The sequence below is a fragment of the Talpa occidentalis genome, unplaced genomic scaffold, assembly GCF_014898055.3.
Source record: "Talpa occidentalis isolate TD23 unplaced genomic scaffold, MPIMG_talOcc4v2.1 talOcc4.16, whole genome shotgun sequence".
Lineage (NCBI taxonomy): Eukaryota > Metazoa > Chordata > Mammalia > Eulipotyphla > Talpidae > Talpa > Talpa occidentalis.
This window is the reverse complement of record NW_023601653.1, coordinates 48,740,035-48,765,641: the sequence shown is the minus strand read 5'-3', so window position 1 is coordinate 48,765,641 and position 25,607 is coordinate 48,740,035. Positions and strand designations below refer to the sequence as shown.

At 39.1% G+C, this 25,607-nt stretch overlaps 1 protein-coding gene and 1 long non-coding RNA gene across 3 annotated transcripts in view; one reads left to right on the top strand and one right to left on the bottom strand.

Moving 5' to 3' along the window:
• The window catches only part of ERGIC2 (ERGIC and golgi 2), a 40,571-nt gene extending 28,392 nt beyond the window's left edge, over positions 1 to 12,179 (bottom strand). The window contains exons 1-3 of one of the 2 annotated variants that reach the window (XM_037514173.2): positions 12,091 to 12,179; positions 2,679 to 2,739; positions 1,135 to 1,277 (exon numbers count right to left, since the gene is read on the bottom strand). In XM_037514173.2, the coding sequence (XP_037370070.1) occupies positions 1,135 to 1,240 (106 nt within the window). In that variant the 5' untranslated portion in view covers positions 1,241 to 1,277; positions 2,679 to 2,739; positions 12,091 to 12,179. The remainder of the gene's footprint in view (positions 1 to 1,134; positions 1,278 to 2,678; positions 2,740 to 12,090) is intronic. The other variant, XM_037514174.2, reaches the window with a different exon arrangement.
• Positions 12,180 to 12,256: 77 nt separating this feature from the next.
• On the top strand, positions 12,257 to 18,010 carry LOC129145973 (uncharacterized). Its single transcript, XR_008552239.1, has 3 exons — positions 12,257 to 12,553; positions 17,315 to 17,405; positions 17,757 to 18,010. It is a non-coding gene; the product is annotated as an uncharacterized LOC129145973 (long non-coding RNA).
• Positions 18,011 to 25,607: the final 7,597 nt, after the last annotated feature.

Genomic DNA, 25,607 nt, shown 5'->3' with positions numbered 1-25,607 from the left:
GGTACAAATTTACAAGGCACACATTTTCTTATACATAATGTCACACAGTATAAATGAAGAAAGTAAACATAAGCTTTACAACACAAACTTGATAATAGTCTCCTCAAAATTAAAAATGTATCCACGCCTATAGCGCACTTTAATAAACAAAAAACAAAACCAGTCTTAGTCTTTAAGTCTAAAAGGCCACCATGTGTGCTAGAAACTCAAACCACCTCTCCAAATCTCTAATAAACTTGCATGTCCTTTGTAATATCCAGCCCATTTATATCATTTCATTTATAGAAGCAAATGAAAGATGGGACAAAAAGGAAAGAATGATCATATACTATGATCAAAAAAAAAAAAAAAACACATTAAAATGGATGTGTACCAAGAGCAAATAATTTTCATTAACAAAACTTAATCATGAGATTAGAAATAGGAAGCAACTTACATATTTTACCAAATGAAAAGTCAATCTTTTGTAAATACACTATTTAATTAGCTCTTCATGGAGAAAGAAATAATAGTAATACATCTATCTGGATCAAGTAGTTTTCTAATAAGCATTGTATAAATATTAACTTATCTAATGTTTCAGCAACCCTATTTGGTAAATAATACTATTATTTCCATTTCCCAGAAGAAAAGAAGATTAGCTTCCTCATATTCAAGTAATTGGGAAGGGGTAGAGATGAGATTTTAATTCTGACTGTCTGGTTCCAAAGTCTAAGCTTGTAACTACTAACCCATGCTGCCTCTCTTTACTAAAAGGAAATGTAAGAGTTATAATGTCTGAATTGACTGATTTTAACCAAACTAGGACTAAGGCAGTCTTAACGTCATTAAATAACTTCTTCCAAGGTCAATTCTATTTAGAAATGATAATCTTGTTGATATAATTATACATAACTGAAGAGCACCAAAGCAGTGAAATTGGATTAAGTTGTTCAGTAATGTTTTAATAAGCACTGCTAAATGCAGGGTCAGATGCCCCAGAGAGCAGAAACAGGTGAACTTCTCACATGAGGACAGGCCAGTTACAAGGTTACTGCACATGGCATTGCTGAGTTCTTCTCAACCACTACTGTTGATGGAATCTGTCAGAAGCTGCACCTAGAGAAGTGTCCATGTGAACATCATGATACCCACCTGTACCCCCACTGGCTGAGGTTTCCACATAGCTGTCAGGAACCTTTGGAAAGGCATCCAACTCTTTCACCAAATTTAAGGTTTTTTTCCGATTCAATCGCCTCATCTTCAGAAAAAACTTCCTCTTCCTTCATATAGTCATGCTAAGGAATTAATGGTCAATAAATGAATCTTCAAAAAGATTGAACAAAGGTTTCTTTTAATTTTAGATAAGTAACAAGTCCTTGGAACAACTCAACATTCCTATTCTTCCTTGAGAAAGGAAACTGAACACTTATCCACACCACAATTTACATAAAGACATTAAATAGCAAAAAAAAAAAAAGGTAAACTCCAATCAATGTGTAATGTTTAAATATATAAATTAAGTTTTCTCCTATTAAATTAGCAAATATATAAAAAATAGTACATTCCCATTAATAGATGGCAATTAACTAAAACAGGTATGGTTACACACTGCTAACAAAAAAATAAATATTTGCCATTGCCTACGGAATTAAATAAATTCCTCTTTTAGTAATATATCCCATGGCAACAATGAGGGTTGTACACAAAAATTAATTATAAAACTATTTCTCATTGTTATTTTTAAATAGTTGAGTTAGAAATAAATCCCTACTATTCAATATACAAATTATGATGAATTAAAAGCTCTGAAGCTGTATTAGCACTGAAAATCTTAAAAAATATTTAATGACACAAGAAAATGCTTATGATACATTAGGGAAAAAAGACCTGGAGATGTGTGGGTCAGTTTTATGGGAAAGATATACAAGAAACAAATCCAAAGTCTATACACAAAAATATTAAAAGGAGATCACGGGAATAAGTTAACTGTTCTCGTCACAAAACTTTGGACTTTTCAAATCATCTATTTTTATGAAAGAAATATTTTTAAATTGACTGATGGCTACATTTAAACATGTTGCAAAGCTATACAAATGATAACTGTATTCTCAAATAATACTATAATTTTTATAAGACTGACACTACAATGCATCACCAGAAATCAGCTGCACTAATAAAATCAACAAATAACAGCATAATAAATCAAATGATTGCAGAAGTTGCTAAAAGAAAAAGAATGTCCCTAGAAAAAAGTAGAAAGACTTATCTGAAACCCATTGGGTGGGACACAGAAAAAACATTTGCATAGAGAGAAGAATGAGAGAAATCAAAATTGGCTGTAACAGAAGTCTGACCTGGGGCAGTGCTGACAAGCCCAGGAGCTATGCCCTAAAGGGCAACTGCAGACATCAATAGGTTGATTTCATTTGCCATTCAAAGGATCCAACTAAGTCCCTACCTGATTCCATGCTCACAAGTTTATATTCAATTACAATTTTGCTTCTTAGGCATATGGTTATTCTCAAAAAAAAAGAAAGAAAAGCATGTAGACCAACAGATGACAGTTTCTGATCCCCATGAAAGTCATAACATGACATTCTTACATGGAAATTAAGCTCCTGCAAGTTTGTTACATCTAAGTCATGCTCCCTACATTTGTTGAACTCACACAAAGTAGAGAAATTCATTTTCTGTACCTGCTTAGTGGTAACTGCAGATTGATCCTTCTTCAATTTTCCAACTTCTACTCATTCTTTCCTATTGGAGTTAAATATTAGATATGTTCAAGCCTCTTATCTTTAAAACAAACTCTCCTCTAAGCTCAAGTTCAATTCTAACTATAGATACATCATTGACTGCCACACCTAAAGGAAGCGTAGCCCCCTTCATTCACATGACTAATCCCTCACCAAGGCTCACCTCTTAACTAAGTCTATTCTCAATGAGCTGACTAACAAGTTAGTTGGTTAGTATTCAGTCCAATGGACACTTTGTAGTTTCCTTACTCCTTACCTCAATTTGCTTCTGAGAAAATGAAGTTTATTACTTCCTTCCTCTTTTTGAAACAGTCTCTCACCTGATACTACTAAAACCTTGTATTTCCTTCAGGTCCTCCTCCCAACCGCCACTTTCCCCAAGTGATTTCCCATCCCTTTAGTTTTTATCAAATCTTTACTCCCAGCACAAATCTCTGCAGACACGTACATCTTCACTCCTTCTGTTAGATTTTCACTGGTGCATTCCCAGGACTCAATACCCCACCAAACCTGTTTTTCCTTCTGCACCGCATTCTGATGATGACACCATGTACCAGGAAGCACAAGTCAGAAATGCAGGTCACAACCTTAGATAAAGCTTGTCCAAAATTTCTCTCAAATCTGCCTTCTCTTTTCCAGGCGCACTGAGGACCTTTGTCCTTACTTACCAGGATCCTGGCCTCACTGCCACAATCAACTATGCATTCCTTTAACCACCTCCAGGTTCAATCTTCCGATTAACTCTCCACACCTCAACTAGTAATCTTTCTAATACATAAAAATGATCAAACAACTTTTCTCTTAAAATTGCCAAAGAGTTTGCTGCTATCTTTAAAGAGTTTAAACTGTATCCCAATACAATTTATAAAGCCCTTGAAAACAAGTTTTTCTCTATATTTATGGAAGGAAAGGAGAAAGGTGGGAAACTTCAGCTGAGGAAGAAGGGCAGCAAAAGCATTCCAATCAAAACAAACTGTCTTAGATAAAGATACAAAAATTTAAGATTCTCAAGAAAAGAACTTTTCTCTCTTGTCACAAGAGTATCTCTAGTGTCTGCGACAGTGGTTGGCACCCCATATGTAGGGCATTACTGAGCAAATGAGAAGAATGAATTTTATTTTCTATACTTTCTATATTTTTATAAGAACATTCTTTTAGAGTTCATGTAAGTATAAAGATATTCTAAGTAGTGAGTTGGGTTTGTAAGTCATTTAACAATGCATACGGCCCATTCAGCACTGCTCTCTTAAAAGTCTAGGAGTACCCGGCCTCCCCGGTGGCGCAGTGGTTGAGCACTGGGTTGTGAGGCTGCCCTCGGCCTCTGCAGGGCGGGTTCAATCCCCGGCCGCCAGGCGAGGGTCCCACATGGCGCGCAGACCTCTCCTGCTGCCCGCTGCTCCCCTCAGCAGTGTACTTCGGTCCTTCTGCCTATTCTGCTCCCTGCTCTGGCTCTGGTGAATTCTCTCACCCTCCCGTGCTTCTGACTGTACCTGGTGCTTGTATGTATGTATAAATAAATAAATAAATCTTTGGGGGGGGGGGGAAGTCTAGGAATACCATGTCACTTGGCCACCTCCCAGACCATTCCTTCCATTCCTGTTTGCCATAATGATTATTCTAGAATGGAGCACCTCACCACCTGGCTACCCCCTCTTACTGTCCCACTCCAATAAGGTCAGCGCTAACATAATTGCAAAAACTCATTCCATCCCTAATACTTGCTACTCTACTCTGAGAGTTACTGTTCTGATGTGGCCAAGTTATCCACTAACTTCCAGTTTTTCTATAAGCCATCTCTTTATCTGCTCTTTTTTTGAAACTTGATGTTCTGCTTTTGGCAATTCCTTCCAATCCTCCTTACAGTTTTGAGCCTCAAAGGGTAAATGAGTAGCATGTTTTATCATGAGTTCTCAATCACCTCTTCCCTTTTCAAATCTATCCTCTTCTCATCAGAGTTAACACATATACACACAGAATTACAGCTCATTTTCATGCTGTGTACTATATATCATTTAAACACTTTATGTATTTACCCATTCAATTTGCTGAATGACTATGAAGTAGATACTATTTCTACTCTCACAAAGGAAGCTAAGGCACAGGGTAGTCAATCAATCCTTTGCGGGGTCACACAGCAGGCTGTCAAGACTGGATTCAGGGCCTCCCCTGGTGGTGCAGCGGTTGAGTGCTGGGCTGCGAAGCTGCCTGCAGGCTCTGCAGCACCGGTTCAATCCCCTTCCACCGGCGAGGGTCCCACATGGCGCAACAGACCTCTCCTGCCGTGCCCACTACTCCCCTCAGCAGTGTATTTCGGTACATCTGCCTGTTCTGTTCCCCACTCTGGCTCTGGTGAATTCTCTCACCCTCCTGTGCTTCTGACTGTACGCAGTGATTGTATAAATAAATAAATAAATCTTAAAAAAAAAAAAAAAGACTGGATTCAATCCAAGCAGCTCGGTTCCATTCTACAAGGCACATGGACTCTCATCAGTATTTGCTGCTAATCTCCACTAACATCCAGATACAGTTATATTTTCCTTAATGACTTCAGCAACTGCTTCATTCAATATTCTTTTCTTCCACCTTCTATGACCATCCTTTAGAACTCATGACCCTGCACCACTTGTCCTGCAGCATTCATTCACACTTTATGAAGCAAATATTAACAATACTAAAACGAGACAAAGCACATCACAAAAAACCCCACAAAATTACAGAACAGTACCTGTAATGAATACAGCTACAAAAATCCTCAGTGAAATATTAGCTAATGAAATTCAACAATACATTAAGTCATACATCAAGATCAAGTGGGATTTACTCCAGGTATGCAAGAATGATTCAACATATACCAATCAATAAACATCATACAACACATCAACAAAATGTTCATTTCAACAGTGCAGAAAAAGCATGACAAAATATAGTATCCTTTTATGAATAAAAGCCTACAAAAAATGGGAACAGAAGGAACATACCTCAATTTAATACATGTCATATGACAATCTTATAATGAACATCACACTCGATGACTTCATAGTCATCTCTTCCCTTTTCCTGAAAGCGTTCCTCTAAGATCAGGTACAAGTATGTCTACTTTCACCACTATTATACAGCAGTGCTGGAAGCTCTAGCTTTTGCAATTAGACAAGAAAAAGGATATAAAAGACATCCAAACTGAATAGGAAGAAGAAAATATATCACTATTTGCACGACATGTTAATATAAGCAAAAAAAATCCCAAATACGCCAATAAAAATCTATTAGATACAATACATGAGTGCACGTAGTGTCAGTCACAAAATCAGTATACGAAAATCTGTTGTATTCCTATACACAGAAACAATGAAGCACCGGATAGAAAAATTAGGAAACCATCCCATTTATTATAGCATCAAAATGGATTAAATTTAACCAAAGTAAAAGACCTCTATACTTAAAGGTGTAAGACATTGTTGGAAGAAAAAGAAGAGAACAGAGATATGGAAAGACTTTCTGTGCTCATGGACTTGAATAATTAACATCATTAAAACATTATATTCCCTAAAGCAATATACAAATTCAATGTAATCTCTATTAAAAATCCAACAACATTCTTCACAGAAATAGAAAAAAAAAAATAAAGTTCAGGGGAACTACAAAAACCCCAAATAGCAAAAACAATTTTGAGCAAAAAGAAAAAGATATCACCTTCTCCAACTTCAAACTATACAACAAAATGATTAATAATCAAAACACATGGGCCAGGGGAACAAAATAAACCCCACACATTTTTGGACAACTAATTTATGACAATGGAGGCAGAGTACACAATGGAACAAGGGAAGTCTCTTCAGTAAGTGGTGTTGGGAAACCTGGACAGCCACTTGCAAGAATGAAATGAGACCATGCTCTAACACATACATAAAACATATTCAAATGGATTAAAGACATGGATTTAAAACACATAGAACTACAAACACAGGTAATACATTCCTTGACACGAGCCTTAGAGATGTGTTTGAGAACTAATTCCAAAGACACAGGAAGCAAAAGTAAAATTAACAAATGGAATTACATCGAACTCAGAAGCTTATGCATAAACTATCACTAAAATGAAAAGACATCCTACTGAATACAAGACCTATGCACACCATACATCTGACAAGGGGTTACTATCCAAAATATATTTTAAAATTTCATAAAATTCAACAACTGAAAATAAAAGACCTTATTAAAAACTGGGCAGAGGCTCTGAAAACACACTTCTCCCAAAAAGGCATAGATGAACAATCACGTGAAAGTTGCCCATCATCTCTATTAGTGAACTACAACTCAAAATGACAAGCTTTCCCTCACATGTGTGAGAATGGCTTTTATGCAAAAGACAAGAAACAAGTACGGGAGAGGATGTAAAAGAAGAGGAAAAAGTGTACACTGTTGCTGGGGATGTAAACTGCGCCTATTTTGGAAAGCAGTATGGCAATTGCTCAAGACATTACAAACAGGGGCCTCCCCGGTGGTGCAAGGGGTTAAGCACTGCACTATGAAGCAGTCCACAGCCTCTGCAGCACGAGTTCGATCCCTGGTCAGCCAAGGAGCAACCCACATGGCGCAGCAGACCTCTCCTGCCTCGCCCGCTGCTCCCCTCAGCAGTGTACTTTGGTCAATTTGCCTGTTCGGTTCCCCACTCTGTCTCTGATGAATTTTCTTACCCCCTGCATCTCTGGCCTGTACCCCAGCTCTTGTATGTATAAATAAATAAATCTTAAAAAAAAATAGAAATCACTAGCATAAAATCCATATGACCCAGTTACCCTACTTCTGGGTAGTTACCAGAAATATGAAAACTCTAATTCAAAAAGATATATATTCCCCCGTTTACTGCTGCATAATATGTAATAGCCAACCTAAGTGACCACTAACAGATGACTAAATAAAGATGTATATATACACAATGGAATAGTAGTGTATAAAAAGATAAAATCCTGTTATTTCTAACAAGCATGGACCTAGAGGACATTATGCTTAGTGAAATGTTAGACAGAGAAAGGTAAACACTGTGCCTTCTACTCATATGGTATACAGAGCTACCAAAGAGCCAGCGAACTAAATCAAACAAAAATAAACTTTTAGACTATAAGACCAATCAGTAGTTACCAAAAGGAAAAGCAGGGGAGTGGCTACGCTAGGTAAAAGGGGTCATATGGTGAAGAACAGAATTGGACTTTCAGAAGTGAATTTAATGTGGTACACGCATGTTCAGCTCTTTAATCATGCACAGCTAAGTTATATGATATTATAATGCAATGTTAATGTTACTGAAATTACAAAAATCTGCCCTTTTTCTCACATTACTGCCTTTCTTTATGGGTGTCAAAATGCCCGTAATTTTCTGAAATAATAAAAGTAGATGACAGAGACCTTTTTCTTTATTTTTGTCTTGGAATATCCTTCTTGAGTAAAATTTATGATTCACTTTTCTGTCCTCAAATCCCAGCCCTTTCCCATTTTGTTTGTTCTCTTTTTTCTTGTACTAATTGAGGAGATTCAAAAATTTAGGAGCCAGTACACTAGATTCCTTTGCCCAATGGCTGGTGCAGCTTTTCATACGTTGACAATCTCCAGTATCATATCTGTTTTCTTCCATTTCTCTCCTAAACTATTCTACACATTAAAAAGCAAAACAGCCAAAAAAATTCCAGAGAGCCATGGTAACAGTCAAGACTTGTACACTGCTTTGGAAAACCACATAAAATATAATAAATTACATTTCATGCTGGGACAGGCATTATTAACACTCAATCTTAGAATGTCATCAATGTATTCCTTTCACTATATTGCGATTATCAATTCCCCCAAATTAAGAACACATGCCTTTATTTTACAGTCTACTTAATTAAGTTTAATTACTTCTCCAACAAAAATGGAGACAATTTAACTGCTGCTACCCATGTTTTAGGAATTAACTTCTATTTTTAATATACACCGGCAACAAGAGAACTGCTTAATTGGTTACTGCATAGAGCCATGTTTAGGGTTGAACTATGTTCCCCAAAACGATACATTGAAATCCTAACCCCTGATATCTGTGAGCTCACCTTATCTGGAAATACCTGGGTCTCTGAAAATAAAATTAGTTAAAACGTGATCAAGCTCCCCAAAATTCAGTGACCAGTGTTTTTGAAAGTTCATGAGAAGACACACAGGGGAGAATGCCATCTGAAAGCAGAGACAGGGATGTGTGACATCAGCTCATCTACAAACCAAGATGCTCCAAGGACTGCCCAGAGGTACCAGGAAGGGGTTGCCAACACCTGATTTGACTGCTAACCTCCAGAATGCTGAGTGAATTAATATCCATTGTTTTAAGATATCCAGTGTACAGCAGTTTGTTACAGCAGTCCTATGAAACTAATACAAATCAATGATTAGAATGACAAAGGAGACTAGTATCATCCATGCCATCTCTGAACCTCAGAAATGAAAAGTCAAAAGATAATTTGTAAATTTCAGTTACCTGATCACACTGGATAAGAATACAACAGAAAAGATAGTTTCTGTTGAAACTAGTCTGACGATTTCACTTTATAAACAATCATAATCAAGACTTATTAAACATTTCATTTGAAAAACTGCTTGCCCTACATAATTCAAATGAACAATGTAAAAAGATTTACTTGGAAGTGAAATATGATCAATGTTCTGAGATCAGAAAACTTGGGTTACTATCTAGGTAGTGACCCCAGAATTGATCTTCCTTCTGTGTGCCTAATGTATCCGTAAACTCTATCTTCAAATTGCTCATTTTCTTAAACTGTCACTCTCTGAAGTACTAAAGTACAAAACCCTGCCCTTCCACTCCTCCAGAGCCTTCCTGCACTGTAGCTCAGGTCTGCCACCCTTGTCATCTGGTCAACCCATTTTCCTTGCTTTTGAAGACATTCGTTCTACTGTAAATATATTTCATGCACACCTGACCTATTCCTTACCATGTTGCTTACAGTTCTTCCATTTTGGTCACTTTTATTGAGAGGTTACTAAGCCCCTCTTTGAAAAGAATATATTTATTTCTGCTTCCCACTGCTACAAGGTTTTTCCATACTGTTCTGCAGCCACCACTCCAGTCTTTTATCCCATTCATCTGTAGTCTCAGCCTACTTACAACATTAACTAACCTCAGATACACTCCCATTTCCTCCACTACTTTCATATAAATCTCAAACATGCAACAAACAAATCTTTGCATTTCTTCTGAGAATTAGAAGTAGACATTTTTTAAGTGACTCATTTTTATCTCTATTAAAAAACTGTGAAGTAACCATTATTCCCCCTTCCCTCCTTTTAAAATAAAATTATAGTAGAGAATTCCTAGAAATTGGGGTTCTTTACAAATTTGTAAATAGTAAGTAAGGGCCTACATAGCAACCTAAGTTTTTCTGACGACAACACAGTTATACACAATATATGTGCTTTGTGTATAAATGGATGAGACTCCAGAGTGACAAGACAGAGTCTGGAAGTGCTTCTTGGCAATGTGAAACAAGGACAAAGAATGGCTTGACTACAGGAAACAATAAATGAAGAAAATGGAAGAAGACTTGTGAGCATGTGTGAGGAAAAGGTGAGAGACATGAGAAATATATTTACAAGAGAATGAATGTATCAGACAGCAGGAATGGGTTGACTAGGGAGTAGAACTAACCTAGACTGTAGTAAGACTACATGGTAGAAAGGGAGGGATTTGTACTTTAGTAGTTCATAGGGTAACAGTTTAAGAAAGTGAGCAACTGGAAGATAGTTTAAAGACAAGAATGGAGGTCAATTTGGGCATCAGAAAAAAACTGAAGTATCTTTTTCAGTCTGTAGTTGGACTGACATGCCAAGGCAACAGTTTGTAAGTAACCACAAAAGTTAGAAAACAAAACTTAAAAAACTACAAGGGCGATCTCTTCATGAATGTTAACTGTTGCTAAATGTTTTGCATGCTTTAATTGATTTAATAATCACCAACCACTTTATAATTTAGGTATGATTATTATTCCCATTTTGTAGATAAGGAAACAAACTAAGGCATAAAGAGGTTGATTTTACTCATTATGACAATGAGACAGAATCAGAATACATATCAAAAAGCTGTTAAACAGAATTTGTAGCAGGTAGGGGCTGCCTGGAAGTAACTTTTATTAAAAATAAGTTTCACTACTTTTCCATTTAAATCACCAACCACCTCTAAGAAAATAAATGTCTGGTTCTTCACAATTCTCTGCTGTTGTCAGAGACTAGGACTGATTTCCTTACAGAGATCTTTCAAGTTTGATATACTTTATGATTTGTACCTGAAGTCATTACAAACCTCTTGTATCCTAAATAAAGATTATTATCCGAAAGAAACAAATCCTCCCCCGACCCCGGCCACAATGAAGTTTTTCCATGCTTTTCTTCTAAGACAGAACAACTGTATCGATTTAGAGAGATCCATCAACAAATTAAGTGAACGGGCCTGACTCATTTCTTTACGATGGTTGTAAACTGGAGTTCAAAGTATCGGGCTAGGCAACAACCTTAAATACTTAAGTACAATTTCAAACGCATGAAAAAATACAGTTTTTCACCGCATCTTCAATCGCCTTGGAAAGCCGGTCTTGCAACATTTTGACAGATATTATATAACTTTGTGTTTAAGTCTCGAGGGCACTAAATCCAAAAGCTCAAAGTTGCTTCAACGTGTGTTCCCAAACCACAACCTATGGACGCTACAGACTAAGGACAGCCCAGCTCACTCTCTACCACGAGCTGACCTGCACCCTCTCAGGGTTTCGGAACCTTCGAGGGTTTAAGAAAAGGAGTGACACTCGCACCTGTCCGCCCTACAGCATCGCGTCCTGCCCTGCCCCTTTCTCATGTTCCCAAGAGGCGTGCGAAACTCTCCTTCGAGGAGAGGCCAAGACCTCGGTCTTTCCTAAAAAGCTAGAACAGCGTGCAGCCAAAAAAAGGTGGCATCTCTTTCAGTAGGGGCCAGAGGGGCGGGGGGAGGACCGGACCCCCGGGGGCTGGGCTGGTCTTCCCCAGGCGGGACCCCGCCGCGGCCGGGGGCGCCGAGCCCGGAGCGGCCGGGGCAGGGGCAGGCACTGTCCGGGCAGCGCCCGCTCTCCCGCGAATCGCGCCCAACGGGCCGGGCGAGGGGGCTTCGGGCGCCGCGCAGCCGAGGGTCCTAACGGGGACGCCCCCGGGGAGGGGAGCAGCTCCCGAGCCGGGCAACGAGGCCCGGGGCCGCAGCCGGGGAGGACTCTCAACCCTTTCGACCACAACCGCGCCCTGGACAGCCCCGGGACAACCGGGGTCAGCGCCCGACGGGGTTTCGGTGTTTTACCTTGTGTTATGGTCCCAGCCAACCGCCATGTTTCACAGAAACCCGGGCCTCCCGAGTTCCCGTTTCCCCGGAAATATCGCGAGAAAAAGCGGAGCCGCCCACCGCGGAGATACGCCAGAATGGAGGCGGGGCGAGGGCGGGACCACGCGGCGTTCTCGCGGTATTTCTGTGTGCGTGGAGTGGCCCAGGTAGTCGAGGCAGGGCTGGGCGGTGTTGAGGTGACGGGCCGCTAGGTGTGACCGGCTGTCTGGCAGACAGCCCCTCCTGGAAGGGAGAGCTGCCCCCGCCAGCGACCTGGAGACCGCAGAACGCACTCGTCACTCTCGTCACTAATGCGAGCCCGGAACGCAGGCATTTTCACTGGCAATTCTGATACCGTCACGCCAAGTTCCGCATAGGTTTTCTGTCTGCTGCTCTTTGTAGTCTCCCGTCAGGAACATTTAAATTTATCTTTTGCAGACAGGTAACATTTTAAGTTATTAGCTCGTAGTTTTTCCTGTGTTCCAGATAGTAAGAAAGTACACTCAAAGATTTGTTGGGAAAGAACATACTAAACTCATTATTATACACGTATATTTTAATATATATTTTGTATCATTCTTCCTCTTTGTAAATGCATGCTTTCTCCTCAGGTGTAGTCCCGGTAAAATTCCCACACCAATTCACACGTGCACTGTCACCCTAGTCCCTTGTGTTCTTCCCTTCCCTGTTTTAATTCTCTCCCTTCCCTGCAGAGTGTTTTTGAGTAAACTCATTTTTTCCTAACACTTTATAGTATGAAGTAGTAGAGACTTCGGAAGGAGAAGTTAATTGGGAGCTGCTGGAGAACAAACCCATCTGTTGCCAATTTTTCAATCAGACATTGAAATTAATTTTCTTATTTTTTATAAAGGCATAATAACGAGTAATGCTTATACAGGAAGCCCTTTGTTTGTCTTATCTTATTTAATCCGTACAAGCTGTAAGGTAATACCATTTCTTATCTGTTTTAATAGGAAAGAAAATTGGTTCAAATGACACTTACGTGATTTAACCAAAGTCTCATAGCTGAAAGGTTAACCACAACACTAAATTTTCAAAGGAACAAGGCACATCATTTTATCTAGAGAATTAATGATTAGTAAATATGAAATTTCAATAAGTTTAAATTATCCTGTGTAATTAGGGCAGTTAATTTCTGCTGATGCAATTTCGTTTCCAGACTTCCACATCAGAATTAATCCAAAGACTTTATATCAACTTGACTTGCAAGTTTCTATTTTCTTCGCGTATTTAAGAAGTAGCATTGAGCAGTGGATAAGATCATAGACACTGGAGCCAGTATTTCTGGAATTAAAGTTCTGGTTCAGCCACTTACAATGGCATGTGAACTTGAGCACATTAGATCATCCCCATGTCTTCTGTTTCCACATCTGTAAAATGGCAGGAGAACATCTTATATGATTGTTATGAAAACTAAGTAAGTTAATATACATCCAAAGTGCTTCTTAGCCACAAAGACAACAAGAACTCTTCCCTTTTTGTGGGTCTTAGGCTAAGAACTCTTGCTTCATTGAAGACTGGCTATTAAATTTTACACCTGCTCCCTGCTTTCCTCTGTGGTCTGCTTTTAGGATAACGTCTTGATACCAGAATTGTCAGGCCTAGTCTCCCAGCCAGGAACGGATTCCAGGCTGCAGGGCAGTGCTGAGCCCCAGCCACTAGACCCCCCACGGGTTGGTGTCTCACGAAGCCCCAGCAGGAACTTTGCAGACGCTCAGGCAAGCAAGCGAGAAGAGGCAGGGCAGGTTTGTTTAGAAAAAGTTTATTGAGGAGAAAAAGAACAGAAATAAAGTGGGACTCCCAGGCCAGGGAACCAGGCCTGGGAGGGGCAAGGAAGCCAGAGTGAAGTCATGTCTCAGGGAATATATACCTTCTTTCCCTGATTATTCTAAAGCTCCACCAGTCTCTCTGTGATTGGTTAGTTCTCGGCTGTCTCACTTAATTTGCTACTGAGTAGGGGATCTTCACATTCCTTATCTAACAGCTTTCTTTTTCCCCATTTGTTGCATCTTTAAATTTATGGCCCAGTCCTCTGGATGGGCATCCCTGCATTGAAGTTAAACAGCTGCCCTTCTAATGTGTCCATAAATTAAACCACTCTCCATTTCTCCAATCTCTACCTCCCTTTACCACCTGAAGGAAACCAGGACTAGCATTAACAAAGTTGTCCTTGGTCCTGAGATGTTTGTTTTTCCTAGTGGAATGGGTTACTTTCCCTTGGTTGTCCTTATCTCTGAAGCCTCCCTAAATTCTTCAGAGGTCCCCTCCTGCACTGTCCCTAAAACTGCCTAATAACCCTAGCTTGCCCTGTCTCAGTCTGTCCTATAAGAGTTAAATTTCCCGGTATAGCCAAAGAGACTAATTTGTTCCTGTTAGTTTTAAAAACAGCTCAACATCTTCCAAGTTCTCGAAATGAAGACTAAATTTCCCCTAAAGATTGAAACCCTCCTTAACCTCAAAGGTTTGCTGTGATAATGATGTGTTGTTAGTGTTAGTCTATCTAGAAAACAGTGTGATTACCAAAAATAAAAAAAATTCATTGTGTCGAATATTATCTGCAGAAGCAAACTAGGAGATAGGCTTTAGATTGGAGAGGAACAACAGGTCCAAACAGTTTGTATTTACTACAAGTGCTCACTTAGTAGGTGTTTCCATGCCTCCCCACCACTCCCGTTTTTTCTTTCCTTTCTTTTTTTTTTTTGGCTTCTCTATAGATTGAGTAAATTTTAGCAAATGACAAACAAAATTAAGATAAACAAATAATAGTTTGCGGTATGACTGCCACACAAAATCCTCAAATTCAATATATCTCAGTAGGTTTTATAATTTGTACTCAAATTTAATCTCCTGTGTACCTAGGAGAATCTGTGGTATCACTAACTTCAAACTCAATTCCATTAGAAATCACTGTGTCTCCTCCTTCTCACTAGCTCCTATTACAATAACTAAGCAATTTTTCTCATTTGGTTTTCCCAGTTTTATGCTGCCATCAGGCCTGTCTGCACTCAATTCAATCTAGGTGATTGCCAATGTTATATTCAAAGTTTATATTTACATTTCAAACATTGTCATTTACACACTTAAATCTTTTCTATGCCCAGTTCAGGCTTAAAAACCTCAAATCACTTATTCACAAGCAGGATGAAATTTTGTACATCAGCTGATGAACAACTATTTCGATTTATGCAAGGTGATACAACCTGATATTGAATACCTCTGTTTCAGTAAAGTTACCACCAAGGTCTGACAAGCATTATTTGTGCAATATTCCAGTATGATTAACAAAGGATTAAGGGAGTACAAGTTAGTTAACTGAACTTGTGGTCTGGCCTTTCTTATAATAACTGCAGTCATTCCCTACCTTCTATATGACAAGTGGTGTGTAAAGTACAGACTACGACCTATTGACCAAGCACTATGATTATGACGAGTGTCATTTATAATACCTGCTAATACACTATTACCTTAATAGTTATCTGTATGCTATTCATCTTAATACTTATAATACTAATAATGTATTACATATACTCAACATTTTTTACTATCAGTTATAAATTTCAACACTATAGTCAGCTGAAATATGTACGACTGAAATATGTACGATGAATTTCATATAGTACGACTCTACATTAATTACATTTGAACCTGGTGTTTTACCTTTTATTTCCAAATATTCTTTCATCCATGTTCTCTATCTGTGCATCATAGATATATTTGCTTCACATAGACATATTTGATCCACATGTTTATTAGCATGTTTGTGAATTCTCAGAGTCCAATTTTAGCTCCTTATATATTCCCTGAAACTTTTAACATTACTAATTTTATGTAAACAGTGGATGAAATTCTTAAAATAAGTGCCTAAGGCAGAATACTTTAAGTCCAAAAGAGTTAACATATTTAATGCACATTTTACTTCAAGTCCAAAAGAGTTAACATATTTAGTAAAATATTAATTTCAGTAATATGACACGAACAGATATTCAGAAAGTCTGCAGGTCTCCTCACCTTTCGAACTCAAATGCCTTGAGGAATCAAATTGCACTCAGATCTCATCCAAATGCTTTAAATTCAGATAGCTTGACAACACCTTGCTAGCCTCTCAAGATGGAATTGTGACCTCCCACTCATACTGATACTCACTATCTAGCTTTCACTCTATGACAATCACTATCCAATTTTCACCTGTTAATGTTAACACGAACACATTCTTAAACCTGGAGGAAACTTGGATAATGCCTAAGTACATTGGTAAGTGTGTGCTTCCATATTTCTGTGACTGTTACAGATATGACAATTGTCATATTTACAAATAAAACGATCAAGGTAAGCTAATGGGGTGTCCCTCCCCAGTTAAATACCTTGGGAATGAATGAAGAATTATTAAAGAAAGAAATAGATATAAAAAAGAACTAGTAATTGGAGAGATACACTATATTCTTGAGCAACAAGTTTTAATATATTAAAATCAATCTCTCCCCAAGGAATGTTTGAACATGGTCTATGTGCTATGCTTAACAGTTTATTGCTGAATTTTAACTGCCTACAAATAGCAGATTTTATCCATCTTGGTAGAAGTCCTGTTATAAGAAGACCTAAGCAAAAATGCAAATATTCCTTTAAAAAGCTTTGTAAGTGTGTAATTTAATTCAGTGAGTTTAGTATATTTACCAAGTTGTGCAATCATCACCAGAATCCAATTTTAGAAAATCTCCATGGTCCAGTTTTTGTTATCTTCTCACTCACAGCCTAGATGACCACTGTCTGCTTGCTGCTGTAAATGTGCCCCTTTTATGCATTGCATATATATGGAATCCTAGCATATGTAGCCTGTGGAAACCAGCTTTTTTCACTCAGCAGAATGATTTTAAGGTTTAACTGATTTTTGTAACCATTTTTAACTGTGCTCTTTAGCTCAGAAAAAAAAAATGTTTAAAGGGTAGAGTAAGAAGACATCTCTTTAAGGCATTATTTTAGGAAGCTACACCAAATAATATAACTAACAGGAATTAAAAGCTTACTAGGTGTCAGTCCTGTTACAAATGATTTAAATGTATAAAAACCCCTTTAACTTTAGGATATGAGTAGGTATCTTTTATTACCTTCACATCATAGTTGGGGAAAGGGAGGTAAAATAAGCTCATTTGGATGGATAGCATGCAATTCTTCTCTGTCCCCACAGGAAAACTATGTGTCCCCAACAGCTTATGAAGGAGACTTAGAGCTGGTTCCAGACAGCAAACTGCTGCAGGAAAACCTTGCCATACTGGCTGGTATGGAAAAGTGATTCCAAGAAATTCAAGAAAAGAATCAAATGTAGCAGCTCTGACCTGGTCTCCAGGAACAATGCTGGGTGCCCCTGGGAGGAGGACAAGGCAGGCAGCTGGTGGCCCTCTCACTTCAGCTGGAACCACCAGGGAAGCCCCCCTAGGGTCTCCACTGCAGGGGCCCCTTGAGACACCTGCCCAACCCTGAGCCCCAGGACTTGCATATCCACAAGGGAATGAAAAAGCCAGGGCCAGGAGGCCAGAGAGGGACAGAGAACCACAGCCACATGTTCGTATATATTGGAGATTTGTTTGCCTTAGCTGCACATTCACTTTCTATATTTCTCTGCTTTGCAGCCTAGAAATCCCGCTCCATTTCTTAGTGGAGGCTTATTTCCAAGAACTGCAGAAGCTTGAAATGCTATGAAGGCAGAGATAGTGTACTCCAAGGAGGAAAAATCCTCTGGGATAAGCCATTTGGGAAATTCTATCAAGAGGTGGTTCATTAAATTCTCCAGAAACAGAAATGAGTAGCTATTAGTCTTTGTAGAACCTTCTGAAATTTGTGAGGAAAATGCTGTTCTTAAGTGAACTTTATCCTATATTCCCCTAAGGATATTACTAGAATCTTACTGAGAAGTAAGTTAAATTCCACTCTGATGCAGGCCTTTCCCATGGCCTAAAATACAAAAAGTGAGCTGCTGGAATTGTGGATCGCTTTTCTTATCCCTGAGAGAGAGAATCAAGGAATTAGTACCCCCGATTCTTCATTAAAGTTTAAAATTAATTTTATTACAAGTATTTCTACAGTAATAGTTTTGTTCTAAAGTATTTCACAAGTACTTTTAAACTCAACAGCACTTTATTCAAATATAGTGCTATTTTGGTGGGAAAAATAATATATTCTACATGAGAAATATTAAAAATATTAACCAAGAGTAACACTCTGCTTTAGTATCTAAACATTCTGCTAGCATGAGATTTTTTTTTTTTTAAAGATTTATTTTTATTTATTTATACAAGTACTGAGTACAGTCAGAAGCGCGGGAGGGTGAGAGAATTCACCAGAGCCAGAGCGGGGAGCAGAGCAGGCAGAAGGACCGAAGTACACTGCTGAGGGGAGCAGCGGGCGGCAGGAGAGGTCTGCTCGCCATGCGGGACCCTCCTCCCGTGGCCGGGGAGCAGCTGGGGATCGAGCCGGCGCTGCAGAGGCTGCGGGCAGCTTCGCAACCCAGCACTCAACCGCTGCGCCACCAGGGAGGCCCTAGCATGAGATTTTTTAACCTTTGAAAACTCTTAATCAGAGAAATCTTGATAGACTGCACAGTTGGAAAGAGCTCTGGAGATCTGTATTTGCTTTGTGAGACTCTGTGCCTGGTATTTGATGATTCTATGTGTATAATTTTTAAGATTTTAAAGAGAATGATGTCATTTTCATGAGATCTGGGGTTTGGTGAGCAGGGTCCATGGGTTACCTCAAAAGTTTCTGCGGAGTTCCCCTTTTAGTGGCACACAGAAAATTTACCCAGGAGATGAAGAAGTCTGCACAGACAGATGAAGACACAGACAGGCGAAGGTTACATTTTCAAAAGACAGTTTTATTAGGAAAAGGAGGAGAGAAGAAAAAGGGAAAGTGACATGCATCGTCACAGGCGGGCAGTCTTGGGAGGAAAGTTGTCTTTAACCAGTCCACAAATTGTTCTTATATGGTTTTCTTCTTTTGGGGAGGGGTTACTTACTTTGTTGAATTTTTATCTATTTATAAATTAATCACTTTTAGAATCATTAGGTTAATTCGTAAAAACCTGGATTCTCTATATCCCCACCTTTGGTCTAAACCTGGAGATATTTTCCTTCCTTTTTTTTTTTTTTGCATTTTTTCTTAAATGAATGCATTTTGTTTATTGTCAAATATTTTACAAATGTAATTTTATGTAATAATCCACAAACCATCACCACAAAGTGAAAGGACATTACATTTTTCATATTTCAAAGTTTCAAACATATAATTTCAACGCAATAGTTTGCAGTTATTTGTTTATTTGCTTGTTTATGTTTTTATTTTTATTTATTTTTTTTTAATTTTTTACATCATTGTTCATTTTTAAACAATATTTTCTTCCCCCCACCCCCTCAGGCCTAGTTCCCATAAAGTTTCCTTTACCAATGCACCCATGCACCATCACCTTAGTCCCCTGTGCTCCTCCCTCCCTCCCTCTCATCCCTCTCCCTCCTCCTCCCCAACAGTATGTCTCTGATTTATATTGTCCATTTTTGCTTTGTTGTGTTTTGTACTGTTATTATTTTTTTACACTGATGTCTTATTTCAGTCCCATCTATTCCTGCTGTAAGTGAAACCATCCGATATTTTTCTTTTTCCTTCTGGCTTATTTCACTGAGCATAGTTCCTTCTAGTTCCATCCATGTTGCTGCGAATGCAGGAGTTTATCTTTTTTGATAGCTGAATAATATTCCATTGTGTATATATGCCACATCTTTATCCAGTCATCTATTTTTGGGCATTTGAGTTGTTTCCAGGTTTTACCTATTGTAAATAGTGCTGCAATAAATGTAGGGGTACAGGTGGTCTTTTGAATCAATGTTTTTGTGTCCTTTGGGTAGATCCCTAGGAGTAGAATTGCCAGGTCATATGGTAGCTCCATTTCTAGTAGACTGAGGAAACTCCACACAGCTTTCCACAGTGGTTGGACCAGTTTGCACTCCTACCAGCAATGTAGGAGAGTTCCTTTTTCCCCACATCCTCGCCAACATTTGTTGTTGCTTATTTTTTTTGATATGTGCCATTCTTACTGGTGTAAGGTAGTATCTCAGTGTGGTTTTAATTTGAATTTCCCTGATTATAAGGGATGTTGAACATTTTTTCATATGCCTGTTGGCCATTTGCATTTCCTCTTTGGAGAAATGTCTTTTAAAATCTTCTGCCCAGGGCCTCCCCGGTGGCGCAGCGGTTGAGCGCTGGGTTGCGAAGCTGCCGGCGACCTCTGCGGAGCCGGTTCGATCCCCGGCTGCTCCCCGGCCAATGGAGGAGGGTCCCGCATGGCGCGCAGACCTCTCCTGCCGCCCGCTGCTCCCCTCAGCAGTGTGCTTCGGTCTTTCTGCCTGCTCTGCTCCCCGCTCTGGCTCTGGTGGATTCTCTCACCCTCCCGCGCTTCTGGCTGTACCCAGTGCATGTATAGACAAAACAAACAAACAAATAAATAAAACATGCCTCTATTAAAAAAAAAAAAAAAAAAAAAAAATCTTCTGCCCATTTCTTGACTGGATTGTTTTTTTGTAGTTGAGTCATGTGAGTTCTTTGTATATCTTTGTGATCAGTCCCTTATCAGTTGACTGGAGTGCAAAGATTTTTTCCCAAACTGTGGGGTGTCTCTCTGTTTTGGTTAATGTCTCTTTTGCTGTGCAGAAACTTTTCAGTTTGATGTAATCCCAGGTGTTTATCTTTTCCTTGACTTTCTTTGCTTTCAGTGATGCGTCTTTAAAGATTTTATTGCGATCTACATCTTGTAGTGTTTTACCTATATTTTTTTCTATGTATCTTATGGTTTCAGGTCTTATGTCCAGTTCTTTTATCCATTTTGGTTGATTTTTATGCACAGTGAGAGGTAGTGGTCTAGTTTCATTTTTCGTATGTGGTAGCCAGTTTTCCAGCACCATTTATTGAACAAACTGTCCATGTAACCTGGAGATGTTTTCTATAGCAGTCTGTGCCTTAGGATTTTTCATTCCTTTAGCTGATTTAACTACTATGTTAGTTATTTCTAGCCCTCCTCACTCCCACCTCCAGTTTCTGGCCTTGTGATATCTCCATCCCAAATTTTTTACTCTAATTTTCCATCATAGAATGTTCAAAAACATCTATGAAAAATTATAAATGCAAAACATAATATATATTTATATTTAAAACATAAATATATGTTGGCAAAGTTGAAATAACAAGTTGATTTTTGTTATTTATTTCCTAACTTATAAAGTTTATATATGTAAGTATACATATACTTTTTCACTCATATTGATTTTAATAGCAACTTCCAAGACTGATCATGTAAAATAATATTATCTAAATTACAAGATAGGAGATGTATGCAGGCAGCGCCAGCCCTGGTCATTTCCTTTTCCTTCTCAAACCTGGAGGTTCCTTCTCAAACCTTTCTGTTCACAGATGAGCTGTCTCCCTCACCAAGGCCCCTCCCAGGGTACTCTAAACACCCCAGCTTGAAGTCAAGTGCAGAAGGGCCACTCAAGTTTCCCTCCCATCACTGGAAGGGAAAATGCCATGGAAATGGTATACTTGGCGAGATTCAAAGATGGTCAGAATAGAGGCAAGGAGTGTTCTAGAAACATGTTTCAAGTTAAACACCCAAAGTTACCCATCCCCTTGTGTCCAGCCAAACAGGGTTGGCCCAAAGTAGGACCACTGAGGCCCAAAAGCCTGCCACAAGTCTGAGGCACCTTCTGGTGGGAACCATAGGAAAGGAACAGAAGGGGCCAGGCAAGTCTGAAAGAAAAATAGCAAAAGCAAAATACAAGTCAAGATAAAAGCTGCCATTGTCAGCCTCCCCAATGATCTCTCACCCATGTCTCTTATCTCTTTCAAGTGTCTCCTTCCATCTCCCCCCAGTCCATGGTACAGGTTCAAGGCCAAGAAGTAAGCATGTCTTCACATGTCTCTCAGTTCCATGTATCTCCTCCAGTTTTTTTCCTCATACCCCTCTTTCATCCTTCTCCCAGTCTTTTCTAGCTTCTCCTGCCTGCCCAGCTCTACCCTTCCTTAGTGTGGGACAGGCAACCTGGAACCTCGCCTTTCTCTGGGATTACATTGTTACAATTCTCAATAGAACTGTATAATTGGAAGCTATATTGATAAAGTATTCAGTGACTGTTGAAGACTTGGTATTTCTTCTTTATAAATAGTCAAAAATCTACTGAGACCTTAAGATATGTCTGGCACTATTTTAGGTTCTAGAAATACAGCTGTGAACAGAAGAAACAAAATGCTTTTCTTTTTGTGGGGCATGTTGGAGGGTGGAGAGTGGGGATAATACAAATAAAATCCCTGTAATAGTAGGAGGAGGTAACAAGAAAGTGGTAGCAAACTGAGGTGTGCAGTAATAGAGATATGGTGAGGACAGAACACATAAATATGATAATTGAACTAAGCCTTGACTAAGATGAAGGAGGAACATCCCTGGCAGAAGGAATAGAATGTTTGAGGCAGGAAAACCTTTGCCAGATGAGAATTCCACCACTGAACCACTAATGCTAAAAACATGATATGGTATGTGAAGGAACATCAGGATCAGAGCTATGAGGCAGGAACAGGTGGTTATGCTTGCACTGACCACATTATAGGATTTAAGAAGGACTTTGGATTTCACAGTAAATGTTGAGCCAGTGGTGTGCTTTGAGCAGAAGTACATCCTTTGCCATGTTTTAAAATGATCACTTGACTGTTGTTTGGAAAATAGGCTGGAGAAGGCCAAGAACTGGTAGCCAAGCAACTGCAATAACCCAAGGAAGCCTGGTGGCTTTGACCATGTTGGTACTAGTATAGGAGGTGACAAGTGGGAGAGCCAAAGGATTTCTAATGAATGGAAAATTTGGGCTTTAAAAGAAGTTTATGGGATTATCTTTGTGTTTTTTTTTTTTTTTTTTTTTGACCGATTTGGAAGGATGGAGCAGCAATTGTTGAAAATAAGACAGTACAGTAGAGAAGCAAATGGGGAAGATGGGACAGTGGCTTTTGGGTCAGGACAGAGGATCCAGAGAAGTAGGCTGTTTGGGGGTTTATTTGCAATGTATCATTGCATCCTTGTTTGTTTTGATTTTTCACAATATAGGATTTGTCCCCTCAGGTGTGTTCACCATACTTTCCCTACCATCAAAGCACCCGTAGTCCTCCACCGTAGTCCATTGTGCTTGCCTCCCATTTTTCCCCACCTCCCCTCTCTTCACCCTCCTGGATGCTTAGATCTATGGTCAGTTTTTTTGTTTTTTTTTTTAAGATTTATTTATTTATACAAGCACCGGGTACAGTCAGAAGCGTGGGAGGGTGAGAGAATTCACCAGAGCCAGAGCAGGGAGCAGAACAGGCAGAAGGACCGAAGTACACTGCTGAGGGGAGCAGCGGGAGGCAGGAGAGGTCTGCACACCATGTGGGACCCTCGCCTGGCGGCCGGGGATCGAACCCACCCTGCAGAGGTTGCGGGCAGCCTCACAACCCAGTGCTCAACCACTGCGCCACCGGGGAGGCCCTATGGTCAGTTTTTAAGGGTCAGTTGTATTTGTTTTTCCTCTGATCCTTTGGTTTCTCTATATTCCACCTACAAGTGAGACCATCTGGTATTTATCTTTCTCATTCTGACTTACTTCACTTAGGATAATCCCTTCAAGTTCCATCCAGGTTGACACAAATGTCATGAGTTTATCTTTTTTTGATCACTGAGTGGGATCCATTGTGTGTGTGTGTGTGTGTGTGTGTGTGTGTGTGTGTGTGTGTGTGTGTACAAATCATCTCTTCTTGATCTACTTATCTGTTCTGGGGCATTAGGTTGTTTCCATATCTTGGCTATTGTAAACAGTGCTGCTATAAACACAGGGGTGCAGGTATCCTTTTCAATTAGTGTTTTTGTGTTCTTTGGGTACATAAGTAGGAACAGAATCTCTGGGTCATATGCTAGACCCACTTTCAGTCTTTTGAGAATCTCCACAATTCTTTCCATAGGGACAGGACCTACATTTGCACTATCAGCCTCACCAGCATTTGTTGTTTCTGGTATTGTTTTGTTTTGTTTCTTATATGGGCCATTCTCACAGGTGTGAGGTGGCACTTCATGTGGTTTAGATTTCTATTTCCCTGATGATAAGTGATGATGAACATTTTTTCATTTGCCTGCTGGCCATCTGCGTGTCATCTTTGCAGAATTGCCTGTGCAGTTCTTCTGCCTATTTTCTGTTGTTTGTTTTGTTGAGTTTTATGAAGTGTTTGTAGATCTTCAATATCTGTCCCGTGTCAGATGTATGATGTACAAATATTTTCTCCCATTCAGTGAAGGGTTTCTTTGTTTTAGTTACTGTCTCTTTCCCTGTACGAAAGCTTTTTCATTTGATGTGGTCCCGTTTGTTTATTTTCTCCTTTGTTTTCCTTGATGCTGGAGATGAGTCCACAAAGTTTCTGAAGTTTATGTCATGGGTGTTTAGCCTATGTTTTCTTCTATGTATTTTGTGGCTTGAGGTGTTTTATCTGTTCTGAGTTATTTTCATGTATGGTGTGAGAAAATTTTCTAATTTTATTCTTTTGCATGTGGGAGTCCAGTTTTCCCAACACCATTTATTCAAGAGCCTTTCCTTGTTGCAGTGTACATATTTTACTCCTTTGTCATAGATTGGTTGCCCATAAATGTGAGCTTTTATTTCTGGCCTCTCAATTCTATTTCACTGGCCTGTAGGTCTCTTTTTGTTCTAGTACCATGCAGTTCCAATTATTGTGACTTTATAGTATAATTTGAAGTCCAGAAGTATGATGTCTCCTCCCCCCACCCCTTTTTAGTCAGGAGATCTTTGGCAGTTTGGGGTTTTTGTGTTTCCATATAAATTTCAGTAATTCTGATTCTATTTCTTTGAAGAAAGACATTGGGGCTTTTATTGAGATGCATTGCATCTGTAAATTGCTTTGGGTAGGATGGCCATTATTTTAATGCTGATTCTTCCTATCTTTACACAAGGAATAGCTTTACATTTTTTGTGTGTCTTCCTTTATTTCTCTTAACAATGTTTTATAGTTTTCCTTGTATAGGTCCTTTACCTCCTTTGTTAGGTTTCTTCCAAAGTATTTATTTTTTGGTGAGATTATAAATAGAATGGCTTTCTTGATTTCTTCTTCTAGTTCATTATTTGTGTATAGGAAGGAAGCTGATTTTTTGTGTTGATTTTGTATTCTGCCACTTTGAATCACTGGTTTATTGTTTTAGTTTCTCCATGGAGTCTTTGGGATTCTCCATGTATATCTCCGTATCATCTGCAAATAATGATGGCATTACTTCTTCTTTCCCAATTTGCATTCCTTTTATTTATTTATTTTTAAAGATTTATTTATTTATTTGTTTGTTTGTTTGTTTATTTATACAAGCACTGGGTACAGTCAGAAGCACGGGAGGGTGAGAGAATTCACCAGAGCAGGGAGCAGAACAG